Genomic DNA, 27462 nt, shown 5'->3' on the forward strand with positions numbered 1-27462 from the left:
AGACAGAAACGACAAAATTAGATGTGTGGAATGAAGTGCTGAGGATGACACTGAGGCTAGCTAGCCTGGGTGACTTGGGAGGATGGTGCTGCCTTTGACTGTACTGGAAAAGCTCAGAAGGAGGAAAGGTTTGAGGGAAAAGATAATGAGTTCTGTTTTGGACATGCTGAATCTGGGATGCTATGAGACGTTCAGTTGAAGATGTGCAGAGAGTGATATAGGACTGTTAACTCTGGAGAAAGACCAGAGCTGAGAATATAGATATTAAGAATCATCTGCGTAGAGATGGTAATTGAACCCATGGGAGCCAATGAGATCACCAAGTAAAACATTAGAGTGAAAAAAAGGGGAGGGCTCAGGAAAGTCTTAGGAGATCCCCAAGATTAGTGGGCCTGACATGAAAAACCAGCAAAGGAAACTAAGGAGTGTTCAGACTGAGGAGAAACAGGAAACAGCAGTGCCATTGAAAATCCTCGGGAGAGAGTATCCAGGAAGAAAAGGTGATCAACAATGTCAATGCTTCAGAGAGGTCAAGAAGTGTAAGACTGAGAAAACTGTCCTTAAATTTGGCAATTCAGAGATCACTGATAACTTTGGAGAGGGCAGTTTTAATTGAGTGGTAAGGCTGGAAGCTAGATTGCAGAAGGTTTAGAAGAAAGTGAAAGAAAATTGGAGGAACTGAGTGTGGATGACTTTCTCAAGTTTAAGCCAGGAGATGAAAAAAGCTATTAGGACAGCTAGGTGGCACAGTGGATAGAGCACCGGCCCTGAAGTCAGGAGGACCTGAGTTCAAATCCGGCCTCAGACCAAACACCTGACACTTACTAGCTGTGTGACCCTGGGCAAGTCACTTAACCTCAACTGCCTTAAAAAAAAAGAAAAGAAAAGAAAAAAAGCTAGCATGAATGGCAGGATCAAATGAAGGTTAAGGATGGAGGAGCCAGAAACATGTTGGTAGGTATCAGGGAAAGATATAAAAGATATATATAAAATTATATATGTATTATATCTAGCTATATAAAAGGAAAAATAAAAAATTAAGATAGAATCTTAAATGGAAAATGAAAAGGTACTTTAGAGGTCATCTAGTACAATTCATTTATTTATACAGATGAAGAAACTGAGGGCCAGAAAGGTTAAGTGACTTGTCCAAGGTCAGGTACATAGTAAGGGGCCAAGCTAAGATTTAAACCCTGGTCCTCTGAGTTTCAAATGTGGCACTCTTTACAATATAGTGACTAAGTAAATATTTATGTTTTTATATTTCAAGAATCCATTAAGTTATCAACTATGTTAAACCCTTATGTCTTCCTTCATAGACTGTTTGGTTAGTTATTATAGCAAAAAAAGAAAAAAAAAAAAAAGCTCAAACCCAAAACATGCTTGTTAGCCAATCTTATGATGAGCAAACTTAGCTAGGCTGGTCTGTGGATGACAGCTACTGTGCGGATATATAAAGAGGCACTTAAAAAAATATCATAAGTCCCTCAAATGGCAGAAAAATATCCATGTTAACTTAAAAGAAGGCAGAGAATGGTTTACGTTTAGAAGCTCACCTGGAAGTAGAGAAACAGTCTAAACTACACGACCTCTTGAGAAGTTCTATGTTTCTTAAAGACACAAAGACACACACACACACACACACAACCAAGATCTAGCCTTAATAATAAATGCCCTAAATTTAATCCCACAGATTGAAAATTACTTTAAATGCTAATCTTCTACTTAGTAAGCTGTAAATTTATAGTGTGATTTAGTGGAAAGATAGCTGGCCTTGTCAGAAGATCTGGGTTCAAGCCCTATCTCTGACACAAATTGGATGTGTGACTGAGCAAATTCCTTAACCTCTCATTGTCCCCAGGGTAACTTTCTTAGGCTATAAAGTTAAAGAAGAGTTGCATACCTATATTGATAAGGGGGATTCCTCACCCAGGAGTACTCTACAATAATGAAATCATAGGTTTAGTTAAAAAAAAACCCCATAAAATTGTCATTAGTCTATTATCCTGATGGAGCACAGAAATAGTCCATATAATCATTCAGAGAATTACTTGAAATGAAATGCCCCCACTTAACAGGGTAGATCAGCATGCTAACTCACTATTGTTCACCACTATCTTTTGAAAAGAAATTATAGGTTACATTGGATTAGAATACCACTGATTAAAACGCACACATATGGATGTGGAATATGAAGCAATTATTCAAAAGAGAAAATAAACTTGTATTAAAGTGACAAGAATTTATCTTAAGATATTGGGGCGGCAGTCTGTTGCTAATAAAATGACATAAGATGGTATACTGTTAAACAGAGAAACTACATAACCAAATGTCTTTTTGATCAAATCCTGTGCAATGCCTACTGATACCTTCATCCAGTAAACATTCACTAAAAATGAAAGTCCTTGAGGACAGGGACTATTTTTTTGTTTTTGTTCTCCTAATGCCTACCACAATGCCTTGCACATAACAGATGCTTAATAGATATTTTAAAATTGAAATATATTTATAGTACTGATTACAAAAATCAAGACTCACAATATATACTTTACCTACCATCCACATAAAGTTTAAGTAAAAAGCCCCTTAGCTTAATATTATAAAGCTGCTAATCTCTTCTTAGCTAAGAAAATAGGTCCCAAGAATGCCCAAGATTACACTGGTAATAAGTAGCAGGGCTGGAATTTAAACCCCAGCTTTCTGACTCCATAGTCAATGCTTTTTCTAGAACTCTTATGTTTCTTCTGTAAATTATTAACAGCCACTACTTCTGTATTGCCATACGTTACACAGAAATAGGAAACAGAAGTTTGCTGACCTATACTAGAGCATAGAGTCTTAATAGAACAAAATTTTAAGTCTCAAAACTGGCTTTTTTTTGTGAGGCAGTTGAGGTTAAGTGTCTTTCCCAGAGTCACACAGCTAGTGAGTGTTATGTGTCTGAGGATGGATTTGAACTCAGGTACTCCTGACTCCAGGGCTGCTGCTCTATCCTCTGTGCCACCTAGACGCCCTGGTAAAGACTTTAAAAGTTGCTCTCTTTGGTGTGGCACAGTGGAAAGGGCACTAAACTTAAGAGTCTCACAGGATCTGAATTAAAATTCCAGTTCTGCCAATTACTGTGACCTTGAACATATCACATAACTCCTCTGAGCCTCAATTTCCTCATCTGTAAAAGAAGATAGGAATGAATTAGAAGCCTCTAAGGTCCCTCGCATCTCTAGATCTACAACCCTAAGAAAAAGTAGGGTTATATGCTAAAGGTAAATACCACTTAAGTAGTCAAAACTTACCTACCTTGCTACTATATTACCTGGCATTACAGAAGAAGTACATTGGAGCCTCTTTAAAAAAAAATATATATATATATACATATACACACACACATATATACACACATACATATACATATAAATATCTATCATTCACACTATCTTGAATACTATCCAACTAGGTTTAATTACTAAAAGTACTAGAATAACAGTCATAACAGTAGCTAGCATTTAGTTTTTTGATACTGTATCTCATAAAAATAAGGTAGGTTCCATTATCCTTATTTGTAAAATAAGGAAATTGAGGCAGACAGAGGTTAAGTGATTTCCCCAGGGTTACATATAGTGTCAGGACATATTTGAAGTTAGGTCTTCTTGACTCTAGGTCTGGCTTAGCTGCCTCAAAGGACTTTTTACAAAGTTCCTTACAAAAGGAACTTTTGCAGTTGCAATGAACCCTTCAAAAAAAAGAAAAAAAAAAGACAATAATACTATAGCTGAGGAAATAATGGCATAACAGGGACTTTAAAACTGTGAGCTCCTTGAGAGCAGGGACTGTTTTTACCTTTCTCTGTGTCCCCAGAGCTTTATTTAGCACAGTGCCTGACATATGGTGTGGAAACGCAATTGATTTGACTTCTGACTCCCGATCTAAATACAGTAGAGACTTCAAAGGTGGTATTATTTTAAAACCACTTATGTTAACTATACAACTATGAAGGTGAATTGTGATTTCTGAAGATACTTAAAAAACCTCGGGGAGCTGATTATTTTGTATGCTTTAAAAATGAACACCTACGAGGTCTAATATTTATGCTGTGCATCTTTAAAGGGAGACAAATTTCCACTACTTAACTGGGGAAAACGCTTAATAACACATGATATAAAACTCACTGAAACATTCACTGTTTGCTTCCTTTTCAACTTCTTTGGGTCAATGTGTGCCACTACAACATCTGGACATTGGGCTGCTTCAAGCCTACGAGTGAATTTTTTTAAAAAATGATAATTAGAAAGACTTTTTTTCGTTTCCAGGTTAATTCGTCCCCTCATTTGCATTTCTGGTCGGAGCAGGAGTTTGGGGAAGTCCGCTGGGCCGACCCAACCCCGGCCAGCCCAGGCTGCTGCTCCCCGGCCCTGGACGTGGCGCCCCCGCCCCCGCGCCGCGCCCCGCCCCGCCCACGTCGGCCCATCCACAGTGCGGAAGCCACGCGGAGGCGACTCCACCCACGCCCCTGCCCTGAGTGGGGGAGGGGGGGAAGCGCTTGAGGCCCGAGGCTCCGAGCCAAGCCACTCACTGGACCCGTTTCAGGTACTCCTGGGGCGTCCGAGGTGGCACAGAGGGGTCGAAGTCTTCCGCCAAGTCGCAGGGTTCCACAGGTAAGAGGCGGGGCATCAGCTCCTCCACCGCCGACTCCATAGCGCCTAGACCCCGAGAACGCGAGCGTAGTGAGCCGCGGGAGAAGGCCGCGCAAGCTGCCCTCTGCACATGCGCAACGTCCAGGCCGGCGCGCATGCGCGCAGAAGAGGTCGGTTCTGCTTCCTCTCTTCCTTCTGTCGTTTTCCCCCATCCCTAGAAGGAGTGGTCTTCCATAGAGTCCTGTTCATGGATTGGTTCCATCTAGCTGTGTTATAATAGAGTCTAAGGGAAGCGGGTTCCATTCTTTAAATTCCTTGGGGTTTCTCATTGTGGTTGTGTGTGTGTCCACAGCGAGGCAGGAATAGCTATCTCCAGTCTCCCCTGCCCACTTTTCTCTTAGGGAGACTAATTCCTGCCAGGAGGGGAAGCAGGAGATTGGTACCAGAGGCTGGCTACTCTGCTCTCCTCAAAAAGAGATGATAGAGACTAAAATTATATCCATGTTATTGTGTTTCAGTTGTGTCCCACTCTTCCTGACCCCATTTGGAGTTTTCTTGGCAAAGATACCGGAGAGGTTTGCCATTTCCTTCTCTAGCTCATTTTACATATGAGGAAACTGTTAATTAAGAAAACAGGCAAACAGGGTTTAAGTGACTTACTCAGGGTCACACAACTAGTGTCTGAGGCCACATCTGAACTCAGGTCTTCCTAACTCAGAGGCTGACACTCTATTTACTGTCCCACCTAGCTCTCATATATATATACATATATATCCCTAAGCTACAAATACATATAAACATATGCACACATGTACATAGATTTACATATAGCTCAGGGCTATATATATGTGTATGTGCTTGTATATATATATATAGCCCTAAGCTACTATACACATATACACAAAATATACATATATATGCATACAACATATGCCAAGGCTTAGCATATATATATGTATATATACATATACGTATATATATGTCTGTTTCCAAGAGTTGACATGTGTATTTAATCTCTATTTCTGTCTCCAAGGTTTGACTTCCTTTCCACTAAATGCCAGTTCCGCAAAGACCATACCTAACAAAGAGCAAATAAATCCATTTATCCATGCTGATAGCAAATAGAAATCAGAGAAGGTATACGGAGGACCTAGACTACATTGAGTGAATGAGCTCTGATATTAAGAGAAAGATAACTCAACAAAGAAAGAAATAGTTCAAGATCTCACCCAAGGGGAAATTTCCAGAAGTCTCTAGTGTGATAAAATAAGATAAGGACGTGCTCATGGTACCAGTTCTTTGAAGTTCTTCTGAATCCTTCTCACTCTTCAGAGACTTCTCCTTGAAGACAGTTGGAACCAAATGTCTTCTCTCAAAGGTGGAAACCAGAAGAGGAGGTTCTCCCTCCAAAGCTCTGACCAAACCTGCCCTTCATGGCAGACATGGAGTATTGAGTAAGCAAGCTGTGCCAGGGAGCAAAGCCTTATGCAAATGGGCTTTGAAGCTGCGGTCTAAAAAGTGTGCCTACTTCAGAGGAATAATGATGTTAATTAAGGAGAACTTGGATGAATGAAGGAAAAAATGTATTTAAGTGCTTATTATGGGCAAAACATGTCCCCAGGAATCAGCATGGTATAATGGAAATAGCACTAGATTTGTAGTTAGAAGATCTGACTTCTGTCTAGAATGATCTGTAAGGAATTGCGATTCCTTTATTCTGGATGAAGACACATGATACAGTGGAAAGAAAACAGACTGTAGAGTTAGAGGACTTGGGTTAAAAATCTCAGGTGTGACGCCATCTGACTACTCTAGATTTAGATTTCTTGGATTTCTATAATAAAAAAAAGCAAGGAATAAGTAGTCAAGGTTCAAGCAAATTTTCATTAGTCAATCATATATCCTTATCATAGGAATGGGGACAGGGAGAACCGTGATCTCTGTCTTGCCTTTACTGGATCTGGTCTCTAGACTGTTGGTCTCAGGAAGAACTGAAACTACTTGCCTAGACAATCAGTCTAGGTCCTGATGGAGGAAGTGTCACAGCACCTTGCAATGAATGTGGTGCTCCAGCTACAGTGTGTGATGGCCATCCCTGATTCTTAAACAGTTTCTATCTAGGTTACATTAAATTGTACACAGTTTGGACCAATCATAATAGTTTCCATGTGTGAATTTTATCTAATCCCAAAGCTTATTTCTTAATACCTTGTTTACATAGTGGTCACTGTTCTAATGTTTAGTTTGCATATGCAGATCACACTCCTATTTAACATATTTAACTATAGATAAACACTTTTCACCTGAACTTTTCTGACATGGATCAGAAAACACATTTTTCCCCCCAAGACAGTAATCTTGAGCAAATCACTTAACCTCACTGATCCTCAGTTATCTTGTGGGAACAGTGAGGATATGTGTCTTGGCATGATAGTCATAGGAACCCTTGATTTGCTATATTAGCCCACCATGAATCTGAGCACGTGCTCAATGGCAGCAGCAGTACCTGCCTCCCAAGGTTGTTGTCAGACTCAAAGAAGATACTGTCTATAGAGTACTTTGCAAACCTTAGGACACTATAAAGCATCAGTTATCATCAGGGAGCAACATATGCTTTGATGGGATGACAGCAACTCCTTGAGTCTAGGCAGCTGGGAGTTGTTGTCAACAATAACTGGACTTCAAAAGTTTAGAGGATAGACTCTAGATATATTGTGAAGTTGTAGAAACAGTTTTCCTCACTCTTTTGAATCCTTTTCTGGTGGAATTCTTTCCCTCCTGTGGATTTGCAGTAGAGAGAGGGAAGATCTCTCTTCACTCCAAGTTTTAGTGGTGGCTACAAGGATATGGTCATAAATCTAGAATGAAACTTGTAACCCCTTCACTTGACAAATAAAAGAAACTGAAGCCCAAGGAGGTTAAATATTTGACTTGCCCAAGGTCAAACTGATAGTAAGTACCAGAGGTAGGATTTGAACCCAGATTTTCTAACTTCGGAACCAGTGCTCTTTCCACCATACTGCTCCAGTGAATTTCTCTTGCTTTGTTATTTTCTTCCCTAAGCATGAATTAGCAACCAGCAATCCTGAGAAATGGACATTTCCAGCCTATGTTTCAAGCAACCTCTTGGATAGTCTCTGAGTTTGAGATTCAGGTATTAGCTGATCAAAGGAGAGCTTCACAGAATAGAAAATGGTTATTGCCAGCACCATTCTTCCATGAAGGGCTAATGCAAGCCCAAGCCATGCCCTGGCTGGCCATTATACCTAGAACTTGTGAGTTGCTTGGAAAATCCAAGTTTGAGGTGAAGGTATAATATCTGGTTCAAAGCCCTACAAAGTTGTCTTTATCTTTCTGGGGGAGAATAATGCATATAATGGACTAATTGAATGGATTATATTTTCTATATTTCTTCATGTGCATATTTGAATCCTTTGTACCTTAAGTATTTTATATGATGGAAGAAATAAATATCATATTATACTTGATATCATGTACATTGAGTATCTTTTCTAGAAGGTAGTCTGTTACTCACATTTTGGGGGGAACCTAGACATGAACCATACCAAAGCGTTGTTTTAGATATTTTTCTGGGATTACTCTGAGCTGGTAGAGCAAGAATGAAAGCAAAAATACACCCTTCCGCCCCTACTCCTTCCCCCAGTGAATCTAGATCTGTACAAGCCCAGAGCTCTCAGACAAGGGATGACAGTGATACTCTATGTGACATATTGCATATAAGCTACTGGTGCATTTCTGACATGGGAAATTCATTTTCACACAGAGCCTGAATACTGTGCTATTCTTAGAGAGAGGGAATACCAGGCTAGAATTATATTAGTCTGTTCCCTTAAATACTATTAGTCTAGGAAGTGGAATTTTTAGGTTCAAGCTAATTTCTTAATTGCTATTCATTAATAGGGAAAGAAGGACCCCCCCAAGTTTTATATCCAAGACTTGACCCTTTTCCTACCAAATACCAGTTCCATAAGGAATGCATGCAACAAATAGCAAAAACAAACAAACAAAAATTAAAAAAAACCATTATTGAAGTTGATAGAAAACACAAACCAGAGAAGGCATACATATGAGAAGGTATACTAGGTAATACAGATTGAAGGAGCTCTCCCATTGGGAGCAAGATAATTCATCTCAACCAAGAGAGTGCCAGATCTTGCCCCAAGGAGTAATTTCCCAAAGTTTATAGTGTAACAAACTGGGAATGAGGACATGATCAAAGTTCTACGTGGCACCTTCTTGCCAGAGTCTTTCTTTGTTTATGGTCCTGAAGAGATGTCCTCACATGCCTTCTCTTTCTATACTGGAAGTTATAAGTAGGAAGAGACTGAGGATCTCTGTTCTCTCCCCTCTCTACAACTCTGGCCCTCATGTGTTTTCAGGGCATTGATCTCCACATTGATGAGAAAGTCCCATACCAATGGGTTTTGGGGTTCAAGGTTACATTTGTACTTCCTTTTTTTTTTTTTTTTTTGGTAAAATAGATTTTAGTTCTGAAATAGTGTGAATAAATGAAAAAATAGTTCAAAATTGTGATACTGTAGGAAACCACATGACATAATATGCTTAATTCCTCACTGTCTCCTCCCTCTCCCCCACATGCATTCAGCTGCCAAGTCCTGTTGATTCTATCTTTGTAATATCTCTTGTATAGGCCCCCTTCTCTCTGACACTGCCACCACCCTGGGTAAGCCTTCATTCTCAGACTCTTGCAGTCACCTATTGGTCAGTCTCCTTGTCTCAAGTCCCTCTTCACTCCAGTCCATCTTCTGCTCAGCTGTCAAATTGATCTTCCTCAAGTGTAGGTCTAACCATGTCATCTTCCTATTCAATAAAGTGCAATGGCTCCCTGTTACCTCCAGTATCAAACACAAAATAATATGTTTGATTTTTAAAGCCTTTTGAACCTGGCCCCTTCCTACTTTAGCAGGCTTCTTATACCTCGCTCCCCTCCACACATTCCACAATACTGTGACATGGATCTCCTTGGTGTTGCTTTCAAAAGACACGACATCTCCCAATTTTCCCCCATGTCTGGAATTCTCTCCCTCCTCATTTCTGCATCCTGGCTTCCCTGGCTTCCTTCAAGTCCTGGCTAAAACCCCACCTTTCCAGTTCCATGAGCCATTTCTCAGAATCCCCTTCTCTACCTCCAGACTCCGCTATCTATAGTTCTTGCTTAGGTACTTCTGTGGTCTTTCAGAAAGAGCATGGACCCTTCCCCTAGAACTGACAGAAGTTTTCCCAGTTCTTCTTCCCTAGGGCCTTAGCTCTGATCTGCTATCACCCAGGCAGGAGGTGGGAAAGCAGGGTATTCTTGGCAAACTAATGCACTTGAGGTTTACCTCTTCCTTATACGTGATTGAGAACTCTTGGTATGAAACCTCATACTAACTTAATGTGACTATTCAGTACATTTCTTAAATCTTTATCTCTATAAGCTAGGACATAACCAGACAATGGCCATTTGCCCAATAATACTATAGGGTTCAGGGTTCCCTAGTTTTTTAAGAACTCTAAAAACAGTTCTCAGTTTACATAAGTAGGTTATTCTACAGACCTCTGTGTAAAGTGATTTTTATATAATATGAATCTCCCTCCCTCCCCCCTACTTAACCTATATAACAAAAGCATACACAAAATAATTTATTTTTTAGTTTGACTCTTCTTGAAGCCATATGTGGTTTTCTTGGCAAAGATACTGGAATGGTTTGCCATTTTCTTCTCCAGTGGATGAAGGCAAACAGAGGTTAAGTGATTCACCTAGGGTCACTCAGTTAGTGAGTTTCTAAGACCAGCTTTGAATTCAGATCTTCCTGACTCCAGGCTGAGTGTTCTATCTAATGAGTCCAAGGCAAACAGAGTTACTTGTTCAGGGTCACACAACTAGTAAGTGTTTGAGACTGGATTTGAACTCAGGTCTACCTGACTTGAGGCCCAGTGCTCTATCCACCGCACACAAAATAATGCCATTATGCAAGTCATAAAATGTTCTAAAATGCAGATGTATTAAATACTATGCCATGATAATAAAGAGCTATGAAATGACAGACAAAGTTAATGATAAAATGTATATGGTACTATACGGTGAAGTTAACATAGGTGTACAGTCTCTTGTTCCTTCTCCACCCACTGTACCCAGCCTTTATCTCTGCTAAGTTACCGAGAGATATTTGGACAGTGGCTCTCTTTTCCTTGTATATTTGACGATTGTAAGCAATATTATCTTCAACTAGTCTTTGAACTTTAAAAATCGCAAAGTATTTGGATCCATCTTTTCAGGATGAGAAAAAAATTCACTCAAATGATGAAATGCTTCAGCCAGCTGTTTCGTTGTGAATCTTTTTGGTTTGACCTCACTTCTGAAGCTTCCTTTTTTTCTTCTGCAATCTCTGCAGCTAACAGCTCAATCACATCCACATTGAATATTTCTTCTCTATGAGACTCAATCAACTCCTCCACATCTTTCTCATCCACTTCTAGCTCCAATTCTTGTGCTAATTTTACAATCTTGCTACTTATTTATTCCAATGTTTCATCTTTGTCAAATCCATGAAAATCAGGAATAAAGTGTGGTCACACTTTTTTCTAAACTTTCTTTATACATGTTTCTGTTACATATTCCCATGTCTTAGCTATATTCCACATTGCATGGTAAATATTATAGGACTTCCAGAAACCTCTCAATGTGAAGTCCTCATCTGCATCCAAAGCTGCAATTGCCTGGGCAAATGTAATATGTAAACAATATGCCTTGAAATTTACAATCCCTCCCTGATCCATAGGTTGTAATAGTGAGGTAGTGTTAGGGAGAAGGTAGACCCCTTTTACATTTTCATTAAAATCATCCAGATGGGGAGGGTGACCTGGGACATTATAGAATGCCATCATTATTATTACAAAACTTCACCACTTCAGGAGTGAAGCAGTGCTTAAATCCTTGTTCAAAGATGATAAAGGTTATCCATGTCTTAGGGTTAGCAATAATGCACAGGTAGTGTTAACCTTGCTGATTCCTTTCAATGCTCTGAGATTTTCTGAGTGGTACACAAGAGTAGGTTTTAATTTGCAAGTCCCGGATACGTGCCCTCCAAGCAGAAGAGTAACTGTTTTTTTGACGTTTTATGCTCCAGCATAGTTTTTTCCCTCCACCAAGATGTAGGTTTGAGATACTTGATAAAATAGATGAGTTTTGTCTACACCAGGCCTGTACAACCTGTGGCTCACCGAAGGATCTCGGGCAGCCCAACATTTTTCACAGGCCACTCAAAATCATATGGTAGGCCACAGGTTGTGCAGGGTTGGTCTACATTAAAGATTTGCTTGAGCAAGTAGGGACCTTCATCTATTATTTTTTGCAGGAAATCTGGGAACTTCTTTGCTGTTTCAGTATCTGTACTAGCAGCCTCTCCCGATACTTGCACATTATGAAATCCTGCAAGATTTTAAAATAATACAAACCATCCACTTCTTGCTGTAAATACCTGTGTTCCTTCAGGGTACTTTACCTTTAAGTCTTCAAAGAGGCTCTGGGCTTTGGCTTGAAATTTCGTCAGACTCAACGGAATATTCTGATCTTGTTCTTCTATCCACACAGTTAATAATTTCTCCATCTCTAGAATAGCATCTTCTCTCTGCTTTGACGGATGAATTGACTTCATTGCAAGCATTGCCTTTTGCAGTGTTTTATTTGGGCATCATCTTTCACTATGGTGTTTACAGTTGACACAACAAGACTAAGTTCACATACTATTGATGACAATTTTGGTCTCCATGCTTTCTAATTATTTTCATTTTCATTTCCAAGTCTATTGGTTTATGCTTATGAGATGGTTCACTTTTCCTCTCAAGAATGTGTTTGTTGCCAGTCATGGTGAAAATGTAATGAGCAGTATCACTGTATGCAGACACAGGGGGACTAACTTAATGATACTTCTCAGCTTCCCACCACCCTTTATGCTAACTGCATCATACCTACAGTGTCTACTTTGCATAAGGAATTTTCAAATTTTTGGAATGTGGATTTCTTTCAGAATTCAGTAACGTTGAATTTGCAATGCAAATTTATGTGTATTTATCTGTTTTTCCTATTGGTCAGTGCCAATGAAGAGGTGAGGAAAAGGGTAAAGGGCAAAAGGGATTGAGGCAATCTATGCCTGGGAGCAAGTTACTAGTGCTGCTCAGTTTTTCCTGGCCTTTTCATATGTAAATGAATTATTCAAAGCTTAAAATTTTTTATTAGGTCCAAATGACCCTGTGGTACCAATGGAGTATGAATGGAATATATCCTTTCACAGCTAAAATTTCCATAAATTAAATCTTTAATACAGATGTAAAGGCTTTTAAAAATCTGTTATAGCCTAAGAGACTAGATTTTTGAATATTTTGTAATTCAATGGAAGTATTAATGGGAAAACTGGCCAATGAGGGCCCAGTCCTTAAAGCATGTTGAATTTATCCTTCTTTGTTGGTTCTCTAGAGCACGAATGATATCACCTGCTTGTTTCCATTCAACTTGTGGAGTCTAGTGACTAGGGGGCTGGTTCAAGAACTGCTGTGACCCACTGGGGGTGAGGGGGGAGGCAGTGGCAGTAGATGCTACCCTCTTTTTCTACCCAGCTGCATGTACTTGAATACAAACCTCTCTTTTTCCTGGTTTGTGTTTATTCTTATTTACTAGTATTCTTAGAAGTGAGTGCCCAGGCAACCAATGTGTTCAGAGAGCCATCAAAGGGGTCTTACCAGCAATCAGAGTTATATCACCTCATCAGCAATGGCAGCCAAATCTAGTAAGAATCTAGCGTAGCAGCTAAGCAATCTGCTTGACCCAGTCCAGCAATGGATTTACCTGTCATCCAGGATACCATGCTGTCAAGGAATCATCCAAAATGAGTCATTTATCATTGACACAATGCTCAGAAGCAAACCTGGTGGGGACTCAAAGGGGAGAAAAGGATTCCTCAGGTCAGTATAGTTATCCCTTCCACATTGTGACTTTGCCTATCTTGGTTTAACTTTGTAATGGGTTGGCATAAGAAATTAAATGGAAAATATTGGGGAGTTTTGTGGAAGCCACAGATGACATGTGAAGGCCAGCAGATGACACAGAAAAAATTTAGAAACTCAGAAATGCATAAAATATATGTATAATATTATATATCAACATATATTATTTGGTAATATTATAATAATTTAGACTTCTTCTCTGGTACAAAGGGAGGGCCAAAAAATTTTACACAGACTTTCCAAATTTCAGAGGTGTCACACCCTTACCCCCCATAATGTGGAAGGGATAACTGTAGTTGTAAGGTAACCGCACTTGTTCCCTATCTATGTGCTTCACAACTTTGTGCTCTAAGCTTGAGCACACTCTCCTCAAGGTCTGTGCAGTGGGAAAAGTTTGCTTTGGATTTGGGGATGCTTTGTAACTTCTGTCTTTGCTATACTTTCCCATTAAATATGTTCTGAAAATGCTAATTGATGTCAATTGGTTGATATATATTGGGGAACACACTGGATGGGGGCTCATGGGCAACCATATTAGAAATCCTAGCCCCTCAAGGTCTCTCCTAGAATCCTGAGGGAAGTAAATTTATTACCTTCTGGGGGAACCTAATCTGCTAGTCTAGTGTGAATTGGGAAAATTAGCACAGAATGGGTGCTAGAGAAGTACTATATCCTGGAGGCTTTTTGAACAAATATTGACCTTTGTTTTGCAAGACTTTTGTTTGTTTTACAGTGGATTTAGCTGGCAACAACTTGTCTCCAGAACCAGGATGTAGTCATTATCCCTTACATTGAGAGATGATGAAATAGTACTTAAGAAGCTGTAACTAGACAATTGAGCTCAGTAGAGAGACTCTGCTTAACTGCAAGAAACCTAGGTAGCCAGTTTAGGAGAATTTCCGTGGATTTTCTGTGAGCATAAATCTGAGAGAGAAGAAATAAAGTGGAAAAAGTCATAAACTTTTTGGCAGTCAAGTGCTAAAAGATCCAGTCATGATGTTTTTTTCTTGACATTTTGTAAGTGCATTTTTTTCAGCACTGAATAATATATTAGAATTTTTTTTCTTCTTTTCTCCCACTGGAAACTAGGAAAAAGCAAAGAGGATTATCTATTTACAAGACTAACTGCAATATACAATGGCTATTGAACTAACAATGAAATCCATGCAATATATGGGAAAACATATGGTTCACAGGAAAAAGAAAAAAAATGGTCAGAATGGAGCACTTGTTTTCCCAAGCAATAGTGATGAATTATTTTTCAAAAGAGGTAAGTAACAATTTATTTACATGAATTAGTAGTTCTGAAAATTTGGCATAGTAGTAGTGTATTACATAGGGGTGGTAAGGTAAATTCATTTTACAAATTCATTTTACAAAATTCAGACAGACAACTGATGATGGTTTGCTTTTATGGGCTACTGTAAAGTATTCTTTGTATGCTTGTATGAGCAGTCAGAACTTTGGTGAAATGTGTCTTGCAAGGCAATGACTACAAATGGCTGCCCAAGAGTAAGGTTTTTGGGGATGTTGAGTGTGACTGACTGGTTGAACAATTATTGGACGTTGTTGCTGTTTGTCTCTCCCTGATTCTAATACTACCCTTTGTTGATGACTGTTGTCCATGGACATGAAGTGAGAACCTAGACCTCTAACTAGCCAGAACTATGCTAGCTGGAACTGTATGAGGCAAATGTAGTTGATGGACTGATGTGCAGACTGTGGGGGGAAGAATGGAGAATAATAAATCTTTTCTGGAGAGTGGGGCTCTAAAGAACAGATTATATTAGAAATATTAGAAAGGCTCAACACCAAAAGATGATGAATTTCTTAGCTACAGCGACTTCTGAAACCATCCACCCAAGTATGGAGGAGTTGCAGTTTGCACATTAGGAGAGTTCTCAGGTTGATGACATCATAGATCCTTTGCCAATGGAAATAGTTATTATTAATGTAATACTCCCTCTGTACTACCTCTTTCTCTTACCAAAATTTTGCTTTCAGATTAGGGGGTTACTCTGGGGGTGACTATCCCAGATTGACAGCACCTTGTAGAGCTGAACTTCTAAAACTATTCTTCATGAGCCCTCCTATTCATGGCATTAATAGTCAATTGACACAATTAGCTTAAAGCAAAGCCATTTGCTGAAATGGCACAGCATGAAAGCAGTAACAAAATATTCATTCCATAGACCTGGGTCATACTCTCTCACAAATATAGGCAGTGTTACTTGGAAGAGTGGACAAAGTTCATTAGTTTATTAGAGTTCATGTTTATTAGGAATATGCATAAGCAGCAACACATGTAGCCAAGGTAACTCCCACTCCAGGTACTTCAGGGTCCTTATTGTCTTTGATGTCTTTTCTCATTTTACATTGTTCTCCTGCATGGAATATCTCTGGTGGGCAAGCCATTCTGCTGGACTCCCTGGTCTGCTCTTTTCCAGAGCCTAACATAACTCCACAGCTGGACTCTCTGAACTTGTCTTCTGCTGGGCATGGGAATTCCTACTAGGCAAGTTGCTCATCTGCAAGATGCTCATTGCCAATGATAGAGGGGGAGGAAGAAATTCTCTCCTCTCCTCTGTACTCTGGAAGAGGTGCAAGGCAAAAGTTAAATGTAATATGTCAATAGTTGAAATCTTTCCTCAGAGCTATCTCTCATCTCTATTGCTAGATCTTCTGAGCTCTTGATTTTCTCCAGAGCTGTCTAGCGTTTTTTGTTTTTTTTTTTTTAAATAATGGTCCAAGAACTGTGGCTGATTCTCTCAGCTGATCACTAGATGTTTCCTGTGTCCTTTGGCTTCATTCAAGGGTCATTACTGAGGTTGCTTAACTAACTTTTTTGTGCTTCCTAAAAACTTTACACTGACCAAAGTCTGAAAGGGACATAGCCTGTGAATAGGTCACTTGTGTGAGCCTTTCCAGGCTTCGTGTCCTTTACAATATCATCAGTATTATTAATTTATGTCTAGTAGCCTGGTCTAATTAGATTTGAAAGAGGAACATATGAAGAAAAATTCTAAAATGGCCTTGGAATGTACCATTTGGTATAGTAGAAAGTGCCCTGAACTTTGAGTCAGAAGATGGTTGGGCTATGGACAAGTCAGTTACTATTTCAGGGCCTCAATTTCCTTACCTATAAATTGAGAGGACTGTACTAGAGTTATTTTAAATTTTTAAAAATTCATTTTATTTTATTATTACTTTTAAATTATTACTAGTTGTTATGTATATTTATATACAAAATTATAGTATAAATAATATAAAATATCACATATAAATTTATTAGTTATTATTAGTTTTACTATTTGTTCCAAAATTTTCTTTCCCACCTCCCCCTCTCCCATCCATTAAGAAAGCAAGAAAAAACAAAACTTGTTACAAATATGTATAATTAAGCAAAACAAATTCCCACATTAGCCATGTCCAAAAAATATGCTTCAGTCTGTACTGATACCATCACCTCTTTATCTAGAAGTAGATACTATGTTTCATCATGAGTCCTCTGGAGCTCTTCCATGGTGTTGATCTGAATTTATTAAGTCTTTCAAAGTTGTTTGTTCTTTAGAGTATTATTACTGTATAAATTATTCTCCTGATTCAGTTCAGTTCACTTTGTACCAATTCCTATGTCTTCCCAGGTTTTTCTGAAACTATCTCTCTCATCATTTCTTAAAGCACAATAATATTTTGTGTTTGTGTATGTGTATGTGTACATAGATATGCCCACCTCCCTCTGTCTGTCTCTCTCTGATAACTTGCTCATTCCCTAGTTGATGGGCATTCATTCAGTTTCCAATTCTTTGCCACTATGAAAAGAACTGCTACAAATACTTTTTGTATTAGATTATTTTAAGATCTCTTCCAGCTTTGTGTGAGTTATGGAATTGAAGTTGTTACTTTATGCACAGTGGGTGATACTGACATCTAGGGGGCGCTGGAGTGATCCAGGGGGGTGGTAGTAGCCTCTGGTGCAATTGCAGGGCATTGAATAAGAATAAGGGGGCAGGGGAAGCATGAGGAAAGAAGAGAAGATAAGAAAACTTTGAAAAACCATTTGTACACGTTTCGTCTGTTCTGTAACAGAGTTAAAGTCATAGTGATTACATTATTTTTCAAATAAACACACAAAATGCAAGTTATAATTGATCAGTGGTCAAGTCTACTGACTGGCCAACAAGAAGTGTTGGCAGGTGAACATGTCTCGCATTGTCAGGAAGTCCTGCATGCATCCACAGGAATAAGCATGTAATGACTTGATTACAATACAATACTATACAGTTACATGATGCAATGTAACATCATCAAAATTTCAATGCACGACACAATCCCACTAATTTTCAATAAATTATTAAATTTAAGATGTATTGTTTTAAAAAAATATATATATATTTTTGAAATGACCCAAATTTAAAAAAAAATTAAAGGGTTAAAGAAAGTAGACTTCCAAGGGGGCGCTGAGTAAATTTTTTTTTTTTAGAGTCATGTCCATGACTATAAATCACATTGTTAATGCAGAATTCCATCAGTGTAGGATAGGCATAGCAATGTAGATGCACTGAGCACAGTACCATAAGTACCATGAGGCTGGTTTTACTAGTAGATTGCTACCATGTAAGTGCTATTAAAGGGGCATTTGGAAAACCCTTTTTGTCCTTCAATCAATAAATTAATCAAAAAGCATTTAGGCACTGTACCAGGTGCCGAATACATAAAGACAAAAATGAAACAGTCTTGCCCTCAAGGAACTGACATTCAGTTAGGAGAAAGCCCAGGCACGGCATCATCCCGCAACTCTCTTTAAAGACCTAGCTCACTTATCCTACCAGAATTCATGCTGGCAGTTTCAGGGTAGTGTCCTTAGAGTGGGTGGCAATGCCTACTCAAATTTTCTCAGCATCCTAGGGATATGTATGTGTGTATATGTTTCTATGATACTCCTACTATGTGCCACTATAGCTACTAAGTATCTACCATTGTGTTTCTCATTTATACAAAATCAGTCATTGACTCTTAAATATGAAACATTTACTAAACAAGAAAGTAAAAGCAAGAGTAATCATAACATTTATTCATCAGAATGAGGGTGACAAAATAATCCAAATATATTAGTCCAACCCACAAAACTGGATCAATCCTCTGTTATTTAAAGGATATTCCCTTAGTTTCTTGTTTTTTGCCACTACAAAAAAAAGCGCAGATATAAATATTTGTATGCATATAGGAAATATGAAAAAATTCCCTCATTCTTTGGTCTCTTTGGGATATAGGCCTAGTAGTTGTATCACTGGATCATAGGTTATACACATTGTATTGACTTTTTGGGCATAGTTCCAACTTTCTTTCCAGAATGACTATACAAATTCACAACTCTGCTAGTGGTGCATTAATGTGAATTCCTGTTTTCTACTGCAGCCTCCCCAACATGTGTGGTTTTCCTTTTTTGTCATCTTTACTAATGTGATAACTAAGGTGCCTTAGAATTATTTTAATTTGCAGTTATAAAATTCTCTAATTATTAGTGATCAGCAATATTTTCACATGACTGTTGATGGCTTGTATTCTATCTGTTTGTAACCTTTGACCATTTATCATTTGGGCAATGGCTTTTAGTCTTACATAAATTTAAATCAATTATATTTTAGAAATGATACCTTTACCAGAGAAATCTGCTATAACATTTTTCTCAGTTAACTCTTTACCTTCTTATTTGATAATATATCAATAATAATGTTTGTGCAAAAATGTTTTAGAGAAAATTGTCAATTTTTGTCTCCTGTGATTCTATCCTTTGTTTCATTCTGAACACTTTCTCTCTCCATAGATTTGAAAATAAATTTCTTCCTTCTTCTGATTTATGATGTGATTTTTAAACCAATGCCAAATCATTTGGTTGAGATCTGGTACTGCTAAACTTTCGTCCTCACTTTTTTTTTCATATTTCCCTTGAGATTCTTGAGGTTCCTCCAGATAAATTTATAAATTTTTTTCTAGCTCTACAAAGCAATTCTTTGGTAGTTTGATTGGTATGGTATTGCATAAATAAATAAATTTCATACTGTCATGTTTATTGTATTGGCTTGACCTGTCCATGAATAATGAATATTTGCAGACTGGTGAAGCCAATGGATCCCTTCTCAGAATGTTTTTGAATGCACAAAGCAAACCGTATAGTATTATAAAGGAAACAAAATTTCAAAATACAAAATATTAAAAAAAATCACAGACCACAGGTTAAGAATCCTTGCTGTAAAGAGTGTTTCATACTTCTATTAGTATAGTTTCTGTGTGTCTTAGGAGGCAGACTCCTAAATATTTTATATATATATCTCTTCCATTTGAATTTTATTGGTAACATCCAGAAATGTTGATGTTTTATGGTTTTATAACTTTTCTAAAGTTATTGTTTCAATTAATTTTTAGTTGATTCTCTAGGGTCCTCTAAGTAAACCATCCTATCTTTTGCAAAAAAGATTTCTCTGTGCCTATGCTTATTCCCTCTTTTCTTGTTTTATTGTCTTATTTCAATAGCTAGCATTTCTAGCACTATATTAAATAGCAATGGTGACAATGGGCAGCTTTGTTTTGCTTATGTTCTTATTGAAAAGCCTCTAGTTTTCCCCTATTATATATAATGCTGACTTGATTTTAGATAAATATTATTCCTATGTTTTCTAGTGTTTTTTAAAACAGAAATGGATATTGTATTTTGTCAAAACCTTTTTCTGTACCTATTGGCATAATCATGATTTTTTTGTTCTTATTAATATGGTCTATTTTGTTTATAGTTTTCCTAATATTGAACAAACCCTCCATTCCTAGTATAAATCCAATCTGATGATAATGTATGATTTTTTTTCATAAAGTCTCTTTCCTATATCCTGTTTACTAATATTATATTTAAAATTTGTGCATTGACATTCAGTTGGGTTATTGGTCTGTAGTTTTCTTTCTGTTTTGATTTCATGCTTTATCAGTCAATTAATAAACAATTAATCAATAAACATTTATTAAGCACCTACCATATGCCAGCGGCTGTGCTAAGCCCTGGGATATAAAAAGGGGCAAAAGAAAATACCTGTCCTTAAGGATATCACAATCTAATAGGAGAGTCAACAAACAAACAAGTGTATGCAAACACGATATACACAAAATAAATGGGGAATAATTAATAGAGAGAAGGCATTAGAATTAAGAGGGATTGGGAAGAAGCCAGTATCATTACTTCCAGTGTTATTCTCAACTCGTTCTTGCTCATCCCATGTACCAATACTTTAGTTGCCAAATCTTGACCTTTCTCCCTATATAATGATTCTCATATATGTCCCTTTCACCCTATTAGTGTAATCGTAACCCTAGTTCAGACTTTCCTCAGCTTTTGCTTGAACTATTGTAATAGTTTTCCAATTGGACTCCTGTGTTCTAGCCTCTTCTAGCCCCAACTGATCTTCCACTCAGCTGCCAAAGTGATTTTTTTGAAGTGTAGGGTCTGACCCTTTACTCTCCTGTTCCGTGAACTCAAGTGGCTCCCTATTAACTACAGGATCAAATATAAGGTCCTCTGTCATTTAAAGCTCTTCACAACCTTGCCCCTTCTTACCTTTCCAGTCTTTTTTACACTTTATTCCTCATAATGTACTCTACAATCCACTGCAATTATTTGCAGTTACATGAATACAACATTCCATCTCCCATCTTTGTTCCTTTGCATCTGTCATACCTACGATGTCTCTCACCCATACCTTTTAGTTTTTTTGGCTTCTTTCAACACTTAACTCATCTCACCTTCTGTGGGAGGCCTTTCTTGGTCCCCTCAGATGATAATGCTTTCTCCTCCAATATTGCCATTGCCTTCTATTTATTCTTTAATGGTAAAAATTCATAATTTATTTATCTCATTTGATCATAACATATGAAAACTCCTTTGTAAACCTTAAAGTGCTATATATATTTGTGTGTATGTGTAAATAACTGTGTGTATATATATATATATATAATATACACATAAGTAATGTATAACTTGTATATATCTACTTCCCTCCATTAAAATGTAAGCTCCACAAGGACAGGTATTATTTTTGTCTTTCTTTTTATCTCTGCCACTTAAGCACAGTGCCTGGCACATAGCAAATGCTTAATAAATGCTTGTTGACTGATTAATTGACTGACTAGGAAGAAGGTGAAGCACAATTTACTGTGAGGAATACATAGTCTTTACAATCCAATAACGCAGGGGGACACACTAGTCAAAGCAATTTAAAAAAAATGCTGCTTGTCCATTTGTCCTCCAGAAAATCCAGACCTGCTTTGTATCTTGTAATTTGTTTTGTGGCTTCTCTCTTTTCTTTATTTGGACCAGCCACTTCAAGAAAATGACCTCGAGGGGCCATGCTCCCCTCTCTTCTTTCTCTTGGGAATTAATCCACACAGTTTTGGAACTCTGCTCTGAGACTGAACTGTACTGATGATTAGGTGAGTGAATGCAAACTTATCTAACACTGTATGTCTAGCCATCTACGGACCATTCTTCATATCTTATCCAGCCATCTTCTAGGAAGCATGGGCCTACTTGTGCATCTTGCTGTCTGCCCTGTCATTGCATTTATACTTTCACCCCCTCCTCCAAATTCCTCCACTTCCCCCTTTTTTCTATCTCTTTCCTTGGGCATAATAATCATATCAGTACTATGATTGTTTCTGGAAAGAATGTGACAATAAGTTGACCTGTGACTCCCCAGACCAAAACTCTCTTCCTTGGTTGCCACTCTCCTCCATGTAATGGATTTCCCCATCTTGAAGGCAGAGACTGATGGGACTCATCGGAAAAGATCTTAATGTTGGGAAAGATTGAAAACTAAAGGAAATGGGGACAGCAGAGGATGAGATGGATAGATAATATCATGGAAACAAACATGAACTTGGACTTATTTTGAGAGATAGTGGAGGATAGAAGGGCTCACCATGATTGAACGACTGAACAACAACTGTCTCACTTTTGTATTTGTATCATCAGTGACCAGTGCCTGGAACATATTAGGCATTTAAGAAATGTTTTTTCATTCATACATTCCTTCCTTGCTGCCTAAAAATGTGGCCAGGCCTCTCTCATCCTAAAAAAAATTCTCACTTAATATTTCCCCCTTACTTTCACAGCCAAATACTTAAAAAAGTTATTTATTCTTGTTGCCTGATTTCCTCTCTTTTGTTTACATCTCAGCTCTGGGTAAGCAGCCTTCTGGCCTCATCATTCAACTGAATTTGCTCTAATTTTACTAATTGCCAAATCCAATGGTCTTTTCTCAGTCCTCATCCTTAACACTGTTGAGTGTGTTTTCCTGCTGGATACTCTTTCCTCTTTTGATTTTACTGACATGGGTCTTTCTTGATTCTACTCCTATCTGTTTGACTTTTCATTCCCAGGCTTCTTTGCTTGGTCATCATATATTTTCAACTTCCTAACTATGGAAGTATCCCAAGGCTTCACCTCCTCATTCTCTAAATTTTCTCTGTTGGTGACCTAATTAGCTCCCCTAGGTTTAATTATCATCTCTATACTTATGACTCCCATATTTATGTATCTAGCCCTATGCTGTCTTCTGAGTTACACTCTACCATCACCAACTGCCTATTTGACGTTTTAAAACATATCCTGTAGGCCTCTCAAACTCAGCATGTCCAGAACAGAACTTACTGTCTTTTCCCCCAAACTGACCTCTTCCTATTTCCTTCCTATTTCTATCAACTACATCACCATTCTTCCAGTCACCAAGGTTTGCAATCTCTGACTTCTCATTATCTTTTATGTTACATATCGAATCAGCTGCCAAATCTTGCTTCTGCTTTCACAAAATCTCTCACATCCAGCTCCTTCTTTCTTTTCCCATGCCTATCACACTATTCCAGGCCTTCATCACTTCTTTTCTGAATTATTGTAAAAGCCTTCTCCTACTTGATCTCCTCACTAGGATTAAATGAGATATTTGTAAAGCACTTAGCTCAGTGCCTGGCATGTAGTAGGCACTATATAAATGCTTATTCTCTTACCTTTCCTTTCCTTCCCTTCTGCAGCTTAAAGTCTTTCCCCACTCTCACTCAACTGCCAAATGAGCTTCCTAAAGTGTAGGTCTGACTGTCATTCTACTATTGAATGAACTCCAGTGGTTCCCTACTACAAATACAATTTGTAATTTATGCATATTGTATATTATACAAATTTTATACAGACTTGTAAATTATATAAATACAAATGATTAAGTGCAAACTTCTCTGTTTGACATTTAAGGTCCTAGTTCCAACCCTTTTATATATCACTCCCCTTCCTGTACTTTATCAGCTAACCATACTGGTCCTCTTGTTCTTTCTCACACAGAATACTCCATTTCCCGTGTAAGGTACCATCCCTTTCATATATGAACAATTTGGCTGCTAAAAGGGGCAGAAAATGAACATTTGTGTAAGGACTATAGGTAAAATCCACTTGTGAAGAAACAAATTTCTTCTGGACAAAATGCTGAGAGATAATAGACTGTTCTGATCCTGGGATAAAGAACTGCCCTGCAGAAGAATGTACTCTGAAAGGACATGTTTAAAGGCAGTGATGACTTGAAATATGATAGCTTTGGGGCATTTGGTCCATCAGCTCATTTGTATGTGACTTTTTAGAGTTTTGAAGTTTAAAGCTGACAAAATTACAAATCAAGTGACTGTTTGGGGACTATAGAAGGAGTTTTGACTTCATGCCTGACATAAAATTGTTTCTTGAGTTTTAAAAACTGTGACTGACCACCAGGAAGTGCTAAAATAAATTGTCCGTTTTCATACATTAACCCAAAAAACTGTTTGTTTACACGTGACTTTTTATCACTTCTTCTTACAACAAATATTCTTTCTCTGCCCCCTTCAGTGCCCAAACTGTTCACACTTTAAAGGTGATAATAATTCGTTTTATGAGTCTCCATGTCTTTGCACATTCTGGCCCCCATGCCTGGAACAACACATAGAGTTTTATGATTTGCACATCTTAACTCATTTGAGCCTCACAACAGCCCTATGAGGTAGGTGCCTCCATTTACCCCCATTTTACAGATGAGGAAACCAAGGTTTAGAGAGGTCAAGTGACTTACCCAGGATTACACAGCTAGTAAGCTATCTAAGGCAGGATTCTGAGGAATTTGAAATCAGATCTTCCTGACTCCAGGTCTAGCACACTATTCACTAGTGCCACCTAGCTCAACTTTATCTTTACCTTTACCTCGTAGAACCCCTCTCTTATCCAGTCCCCAAAATTGCTAGTGCCTTCCCTCCTTGACTCTCTTGTCTTAATTCTCTTGTATTTATTTGTTGTATATACTGCATATACTTTTGTATTCTGTGTACATTTACATATGCATATGTTGTGTTCCCCAACAGAACGAAAACTCTTTAAGAACAGAGACTGGCTCATGTTTGCCTTTGTACCCTAGCACCCAGCCTGGCACAGATTTGGTGTAATAAATGCTCCTCGATCGGGTGGATTGATTGGGCGCCCGGGTCTGGACTAGCTGGGGATAGCAAGCAGTGGGGCGTGCCCGGGCGTGCTCCCCCCCTCCCCCGCCCTCCTCTATACGTGGCACAGGCCGCACCAGCCATGTTGCCGGCGCCCTGAGGCTCGGCCCGGGCGAGGGGGGCGGGGCGGCCTCGCCGTCTTGGGGGCGGGGCAGTTGGGTTAGGGCTGCGGAGGAGGCTGCGGCAGACGCGGAGCGGACCCTGCTCGCAGGTAGGCGCCGTTTGCGGGAACCCGCTCCCACTTGCTCAGGGATGGGCGGCTGTGTAGACGCCGAGGCCGGGCGGGCGGGCGTCGGGGGCGCCCCCGGATCCGGGTGGGTGGGAGCGCGGCCCGCGGGCGCCGCGGAGCCCGGAGGGCCTGGCGGTCGCTGGCCGCTCTTCCTGGCCCGGCTCGCCCACCCCCTCGGGGCAGCTTCGCTGGGGCCTTGGAACGGTTTTGTAGAAGGCGGCGCGGGGCGGGGCGGCCGAGCGGAGCCCCCCCAGCCCCGGCCCGGCGCCGGCTCCCGGCCTCACCCGCCCCGGGCGCCTAGACTTCGTACCGGGGCGACCTGTCACCTGGAGCCCGGCGGGAACGCGCGGGGCGGGGGGGAGGCGGGCAGGAGGGAGGGTCGGTCTGCGTCTGGGCTGTGCGGGTGGGTTGGTTTCCAAATAGGACTGAATTTATCCTGTGATGTAGAGGGTGTGAAATGCCCCCAGCATTTGTGTGAAAGGTGCTGCTAATTTATGGAAAATCTATTACCATCTAGTCTATTACAGAATGAAGAACGATTTGTGCGTTGATCTTTTTCACAGGAATGTTTTGTTTAGACTAACTTAACGAGAAAGTACTGATTTAAATATCATACTTATAGCCTTATTCTTTGTTTTTCAACAGAGGGACTCAATTTCATAATTCATTTATAGAATTTTAGAGCCATTAGGGCTCATAGGACCCTTAGGATTTAGTCGGTCAACTGACATTTATTAAGCACTTCCTGTATGTCATTTAGTACTAGGGACTTCCCTCTGAGATTATCCCCAAATTATCTTGTATATATCTTGTTGGTGTTTTAGCTCTTGTCATGTCGTCTCACGTATTAGGTTGTGAGCTGCTTATGGACAGGACATACATTTGTGTTGTGTGTGTGTGTGTGTGTCCCCATCATTTCCTAAGCTTAAAAAATGACTTGTTCATCTTTGTGCCAAACTCTAGGGATACTAAAAAAGGGTTTCAAAGATAGTTTTTGCCCTCAAGGAGCTTACATTTTAATGGAGGAAGACACTTAAGTAACTATGCAAGATTTATTTCTAGGTTAAGTGGAAGGCACTTTGGAACTGGGAAGGGCTTTCGGAAGTTGGCGATTGAGCTGACACTTAAGGAAACAAGAGAAGTTAGCTGGTGGAGGTGAGGAGGGAGAGCACAGAGGACAGCTAATGAAAAAGCAGAGTAAAGAGATGGGAGTGTTGTGGGAAAGGAACACCAAGAGGGCCACTGTCATTGCATTAGAGTTGTAAAGTCGAAAAAGACTGAAAAGGCAGGAAGGGGCCAGGTTGTGAAGCTCTTTAAAGGCCAACGATATTCATGTAATTCAGGGTGTCTTAAGGATAGAAAAATTTGCCAGTCTGGTTGGTGATGGGGTGAGGAGATCAGAGAAAGGCTCTACTGGTAAGGTGACATTTGAGTTGAGCCTTGAAGAAAGATAATGAATTCACAAAAACTTAAGTTCAAATCCAGCTTCAGACACTTACTAGCTGTGTGATCCTGGACAAGTCACTCTGGTTTGTCTCTGTTTTCTCATCTGTAAAATGGGGATAATAATAATAATAATAATAATAATAAGCACCTAACTCTCAAGGTTGTTGTGAGAATCAAATGAGATAATAATTGTAAAGTGCTTAGCACAATGCCTAGCACATAGTAAGCACTATATAAATGTTAGCTGTGATGATGATGATGATGATGATGATTCTGAAAATCAGAGATGAGGAGTATTAAGTTGTGCAGTGCACAGAGGTGGAAGATAGGGGTGGAATGTCAAATTTGGCCATGATATGGGAAACTAATTTAAAGTAAGGCTGGAAAGGTGCAATAGTGTGCTAATTACTTGGGATAGGCAATTTTGATACTATTTCAAGTGTGAGAGAGTCACATAGGTCTTGTCCTATGTGAGTGAGGCTGCTTATATTAAGCTGACTTTTATGGCCAACCTTGACCAGATAAAAACAGATTGAGCTGCTTTCCCCACGGTTAGTTCTCCGTCAGTTGTTTGCTAGATTTCGT

General features: G+C 39.1%; 2 protein-coding genes and 1 long non-coding RNA gene across 3 annotated transcripts in view; 2 read left to right on the forward strand and 1 right to left on the reverse strand.

Annotated features, from left to right (window-relative positions):
* Positions 1-4803, reverse strand: part of GEMIN2 (gem nuclear organelle associated protein 2) — a 20493-nt gene extending 15690 nt beyond the window's left edge. Inside the window, exons 1-2 of the mRNA XM_027847423.1 lie at positions 4571-4803; positions 4167-4251 (exon numbers count right to left, since the gene is read on the reverse strand). Coding sequence (XP_027703224.1) covers positions 4167-4251; positions 4571-4788 — 303 coding nt within the window. The 5' untranslated portion in view covers positions 4789-4803. The remainder of the gene's footprint in view (positions 1-4166; positions 4252-4570) is intronic.
* Positions 4566-24442, forward strand: LOC114032179. Its single transcript, XR_003567812.1, has 4 exons — positions 4566-4652; positions 14745-14925; positions 22018-22130; positions 24028-24442. It is a non-coding gene; the product is annotated as an uncharacterized LOC114032179 (long non-coding RNA).
* A 909-nt stretch (positions 24443-25351) lies between these two features.
* The window catches only part of SEC23A (Sec23 homolog A, coat complex II component), a 64249-nt gene continuing 62138 nt past the window's right edge, over positions 25352-27462 (forward strand). The window contains exon 1 of the mRNA XM_027847421.1: positions 25352-25413. The gene's annotated coding sequence lies outside the window, so the exon portion shown is untranslated. The remainder of the gene's footprint in view (positions 25414-27462) is intronic.

The sequence above is a fragment of the Vombatus ursinus genome, unplaced genomic scaffold (assembly GCF_900497805.2).
Source record: "Vombatus ursinus unplaced genomic scaffold, bare-nosed wombat genome assembly UNPS02015406.1, whole genome shotgun sequence".
NCBI classification, from domain to species: domain Eukaryota; kingdom Metazoa; phylum Chordata; class Mammalia; order Diprotodontia; family Vombatidae; genus Vombatus; species Vombatus ursinus.